Source organism: Cebus imitator, unplaced genomic scaffold, assembly GCF_001604975.1.
Source record: "Cebus imitator isolate Cc_AM_T3 unplaced genomic scaffold, Cebus_imitator-1.0 Scaffold339, whole genome shotgun sequence".
Taxonomy (NCBI): Eukaryota; Metazoa; Chordata; class Mammalia; order Primates; family Cebidae; genus Cebus; species Cebus imitator.
This window is the reverse complement of record NW_016107654.1, coordinates 1,155,103-1,160,326: the sequence shown is the minus strand read 5'-3', so window position 1 is coordinate 1,160,326 and position 5,224 is coordinate 1,155,103. Positions and strand designations below refer to the sequence as shown.

General features: G+C 66.0%; 2 protein-coding genes across 3 annotated transcripts in view; one reads left to right on the top strand and one right to left on the bottom strand.

The window, feature by feature from the left end:
* The window catches only part of NPDC1 (neural proliferation, differentiation and control 1), an 8,217-nt gene extending 5,219 nt beyond the window's left edge, over positions 1–2,998 (bottom strand). For both annotated transcript variants that reach the window (XM_017505562.1, XM_017505564.1), the window contains exon 1: positions 2,663–2,998. In XM_017505562.1, coding sequence (XP_017361051.1) covers positions 2,663–2,774 — 112 coding nt within the window. In that variant the 5' untranslated portion in view covers positions 2,775–2,998. The remainder of the gene's footprint in view (positions 1–2,662) is intronic.
* Positions 1–5,224, top strand: part of C8G (complement C8 gamma chain) — a 618,926-nt gene that overhangs the window by 94,718 nt on the left and 518,984 nt on the right. The gene's annotated exons all lie outside the window — the stretch shown is intronic.

The following is a 5,224-nucleotide window of genomic DNA, read 5'->3' as shown; positions in this document are numbered from 1 at the left end:
GCCCCCACCCCCCAGAGCTGGCCAGGCCTGACTCTGGCAATTGTTCTGGACAGGCCTTTCCTCCCCACCGCCAGGGCTCAGAACCAGGAAGCAAACAGTCCTAGGACTTATCGGAACTACCCTGCCCCACCCACTCCCCAGGGTCCATGTTCAGGCCTGATAGAGCCCCCAGCTCGGAAGCTGAGCATCACCATCCAGGCAGTGCTGTGCCATGCGGCCCCCAAGCCCAACCTCCGGCCTCAACATGCCCCACAGCCAGCCAGGAACCCTGGTCCAGATCGGGAGTCCCAGAGGGAGGGGCCGAGGTCTGTCTCCGAGGAGGGCGACCGGTGCCGGCCGGCGGCCTCTCCCCGCTGTGCCACTCTCTCCTGAACCAGCACTGAACAAGCGTGCAGCCTGGAAGCATGGCTGCTCCTCCAGCCTCTGGCTTGTCCCCCAAGCATGGCGGAGAGCTAGGATGGGGTCTGTGGCCTCGCTTGCCTCAGACGCAGAACGCAGGCAGGTCACTCCCACAGCCACACCAACAGGGGCTGCAGTCAGGGGCCAGAGGCCCCCAAGGGCCTGAGGAGGCCGGATAGGCAGGGCTGGGGACTGCAGGCCAGGCTCTAGCTCTCCAGTTCCTACCCATTCTCTCCTCTCACTGAGGAGGGGCCCAGGCCACGGTGCCAGCTTACACATGTGGCTAATCAGTCCTATCCTGGTGCTGGAGAACAGGGCAGGGGGGCAGTGGCCCTCTCTGCCTCAGTTTCCCCTCTGGGATGCAGAAGCGGAGTTGCCTCAAAGGTAAGGAATGTCACCAGTCACAGTGAGCCAGTGGACCCGGGGGAACCCCAGCAGGGCCATCGACCCTGCCTGGGGAGCCTGCAGTGGGCCCTCTGGCTAGCCAGGACCCTTCCCCGGCCCAGCCCCACACTGCACACTGCAGGGAGGACTACCGGGGCCCGGCGCCGCAGGGGGCATCTGTCCTTCTCCAGACCTTGGCTGGCTGGCTTGGTTTCCTTGGTAACCCGACACTCAGTACCTTCAGGCTGTCGGCCTCCCTTCCAGGCAGTTCCAGCAGCCTCGGCAGCCCCAGTGGCAGGTGGGCCCCACAGGCACCGCCCACCCCCCACGACCTGGAGCAGCAGCCTCCGGTATCAGTGGGCTGTGCCCGGACTTGGGCATGTTAAACATTGAGCCTGTGCCAGCAGGTCCACCCGGGGCCCACCCACACACTTGGCACCTGGGGAGCGAGGCGGTCCCTCTCCCTGTGCTGATAACGCACAGTGCGCCATGCCAAAGCCCGGAGCCTGAGGTGCAAAGCCAGCTCTAGGGCCCTTCCCAGCCCCTGATTCCCCAGCCCAGGAGCCTCCATCCACCACTTCCTTCTCCTGAGAGGAGGTCCCAGGAACAGCAGCAGCTGGAGAGTGGCTGACACCTCACCTAACGTCTGGGCTGCCTGAGGGCCCCTCCCTTCCAAGCACGCGGCACTGGGAGTGGGAGGGGCTCCCTGGGGAGGGCCTTGCCAGGTCTCCCAGTGAGGCAGGCAAGAAGCCGCAGAGACTGGTGAACTGAGGCCTGGAACCTGCTGCCCACCTGGGCTCAGCACAGCAGCTACAGCCCCAGTTCCTGAGGTGGCTTCCACCTTTCCTGGCTGAGCAGGCTCTGACTCTCGGAAGCCCCTTCTGGTCATGCCCACCTCCCACGCAGAGGCACTGTGCCCAGGAGGAAGCCGGCCCCGCGGGGCCACACACACACACACAAGCAGACTGCGCTGGGTAGCATCAGCTGGGCCACATTCCACCTAACGTCTCCGTGCCTCAGTTTCCTTAACTGTAAAGCGGACTCAGCACCTCTTCTGCAGGGCTGCCAGGATTGCACGAATGCACAGTCACAAAGTCTCCCAGTTCAGCCCCCCCAGAAAAAAGCGAGCTTTGCATCCTGGGTTCCCGCAGACCTCTGCTCCCGGGAGCCTCCGGGCCCATCTGTGCAGCCGGGGAGGGTGTCCCACGACCCTGGGCTTATCACCCTCCTTCGGAGTTCCCCTGCAGGCCTCAGTCCCAAAGGCAGAATGCCAGTGCCCTCAAGGGCAGGGGGTGCAGGAGGAGGTTCTGAGACGGCCACAGCCTCCCCCATTGAAGCTAGAACAGCACCCCGAGCCTACGCCATCAAGTGCCCCTGGAACACCAGCGCCCACCATGGCGTACAAGGCCGGTGTCCAGCGCCACCTGAGGCGTGAGGACAGGCAGATCAGCACGGACGCCCCGACCCCGGGACGCACACGGGCAGCGAGGCCGGCGGGCACTCAGGGCCAGCCCCGCAGCCGCGGGAGCCCCGAACCCGGAGACACACACACAGACCACGCAGGACAGACTCCCGGCGGGCCCGCCCAGGGCCAGATGGCCACGGCGCCGAGGCCTAAGCCAGACCGGCTCCCAGCGGAAGAAGCCGCGAACTTCAGCTTCGCCTCCGAGAACCGGCAGAAGCCCCATCCGCGCTGCGTCCCCCGGCCGGGCCTGCTAATCCCAACGCGAGCGACACGGGGCCGCCGTCAGCAGAGGACCGGGCCTGCAGGGCCTGCGGGCCTGGGCAGGAGAGGGCGGCGGCGCCTGGCAGCGCGGTCCCCGCCCCGAGATCCCGGCCCCGGGGCGCCCCGCGGCCTGCGCCCAGCGCGCTCGCTCACCCGGGTGGCCGGCGGCGGCCCCGCGCAGGACCGCGCCGAGGATGAGGCCGGTGAGCAGCAGCCGCAGCAGCCGCAGGTGCCGCGGGGAGGGCGGAGGCAGCGGCGTCGCCATCGTTCAGCGCCGCCGCCGGGGCAGCATGGCACCGCGGGGCCGGGGGCTCGGCGCGGGCTCCGGGCTCCGCGTCGGGAGCAGCGGAGGCTGGGGGGGCGCACGGAGGAGGAAGAGGAGGCGGAGGCCGAGGCCAAGGAGGAGGAAGAGGAAAGGAACGGGCGGCGGCGCTGACGCTGCAGCGCGGATCCGGGATGGAGGCGCCGGCGGGGCGCGCGCACGCGGGGACTGCGCCTGCGCGCTCCACCTGCGGGGGCGGGAGGCTCCGGGCGGCGCCCCCTCCCCCACTCGGCTCTGGTCCCCTCTGCCGGCCTCTCCGGACGTCTCCCGGCCGCGGGGCGTCTGGGCACCTGCGGGCTCCGCAGCCGGTGCCGCTCGCAGAAGTCCGGCTGGGTTTGGGCCGCGGGTGGGCTTCCCGGGAGGCGCTCCCTTCCGGCCTCTTTCCTGCAGGACTCCGGGCCCCTCACCTGCCCCCGCGAAGGGGCAAAGGACCCGCGTCGGTTCAGCCTTGGGAGCGCACAGGGACACGGGAGCGCCGGGCGCACGCAGACAGGTGCGCACGAGCTGAGCAGGCGCGCAGGGAGGCACAAGTGTGCCCACAGAGGCAGGGACACCCCCACTCGCGGGGAAAAGCGAATGCAGGAACGCAGAACGGCCCCGGCCCCAACTGCTGCTCTGGCGGGAGCCCCAGCGGCCGCGCTCAGCGAGGCCACCAGGGGGCAAGAGTGACCCGGAGCCCCTGAGGACCGGAGCTGGGAGCTGTCCAAGGTGTTCCTGCTCCCCAGGTGACAATCTTTTCGCTCCCCCAGGACAACGAGCATCTTTTTTTTTTTTTGAGACGGCGTCTCTGTCGCCCAGGCTGGAGTGCAGTGGTCCTATTTTGGCTCACTGCAACCTCCGCCTCCCGGGTTCAAGTAATTCTTGTGCCTCAGCCTCCCGAATAGCTGGGATTAGGAAGCACACACCACCACGCCCAACTAATTTTTGTTAGAGACAGGGTTTCACCACATTGGCTCAGCAAGTCTCGAACTCCTGGCCTCGGGTGATCCACCTACTTCAGCCTCCCAAACTGCTGGGATTACAGACCTGAGCCACTGTGCCCGGCTGACAACGGGCATCTCTGATGCCCCCCTTCAACCTCAGCTGTTGCCTCCCAAGAACACGCCCACCCCATCCCACTGGAAAACTCCCTTGACTCACTCATTCCGAGAACAAGAGCAAGCCCTCCAACTTGGGGTGTCCCCTTGGTCCTTCCCGTCTCAGAACTCCAAAGCTGGGGCTGGCTGCCCTCAGGTTTATCAAATGACTCAAAAAAAAAAAAAAAATGGTGTCGGGGGAGGGGGAAGCAGAATAAGAACTGCCACCCTCCCCACGAGAGCACTGAGCAGGCAAAGGCAGTGTCTGAGCTCACTTCCCAGAAAGGGGAGGGGCGAGCGGGCAAGACCAGGGCTTCCTGTCCTGGAGAAAACTGGCTTGGGGAGGAGCTGCGGGATGCTTCCTGGGAGTGCAGGACACTCAGTCCCAGGGGAGAAGGGCAAGGTGCCCCATGCCATCACATGGCTCCACAGCCAGGTTCCGTGCAAGAGCCCTGCCTCTGTGGGAGGGGCCCTGGGTCCCTCCTGGTGCTGATCTCAGCTCCCACCCCTACGCCACCTCCTGATGAGGGCCTGCCCTCCCTCCAGTCTCTACCAGCACTGACTGCCCCTGGTCCCTAACCTCACCCCAGGCCTGCTGGACCAGGACCCAACCTCCAGGCTGGGCTAGGTCACCAGCACAGATCTGGATGTGATGGTTTTGGGGAACTCTGCTGGCCAGCGAAGCCTTAAGGACCCAGGAACGCTCCCTTGGGCCAGCCCTCCTGCAGCTGCTCTAGGCCCCAACGGCACAGCAGGGGAACAGCCAGTGGCCTAGGCCTGGCTCCAGAGCGGAAGGCAGGAGGGAGAGCTGGTGTCCACCCTCGAGACGGGGGCAGGCCTGTGCACCAGCGCAGCGGGAAGTCAGGGCACAGGCAGCAGCAAGGACGCCCTCCCCACACACATGCTCCTTTCACTTCTCGGGGGAAAAACTTTTTATTAGAAAATTTTACAAGCAGGTGCTGGGCGGGCTGCCAGCCCATGGACTGTGACCCTCCCCACTACAGACCCAGACTCCACAGAAGGAATCTCTGAGGGCCCTGATTCTCAGAACCAAGGCCCCACTCCTGAGAGACCCAGCCCTGAGGAAGAGGAGGAGGAACATGGGGCCTGGAGTGACACCCAGGCTGAATCGGGCTGGAGGGGCCCAAGGAGCTGGATTGAGCTCTCTGCCCACCCGGACCCCTGTGGGTGTGGGCACCCGAGTCTCAATTCCCATTTCCCAGGCTGCCCTAGGGGCAGACACACTATGAGTGGGATGGAGGGATGGAGAATAAGTGACGGAGGGAGGGGTGAGGGATAGAGGGGTGGGAGGAGGGG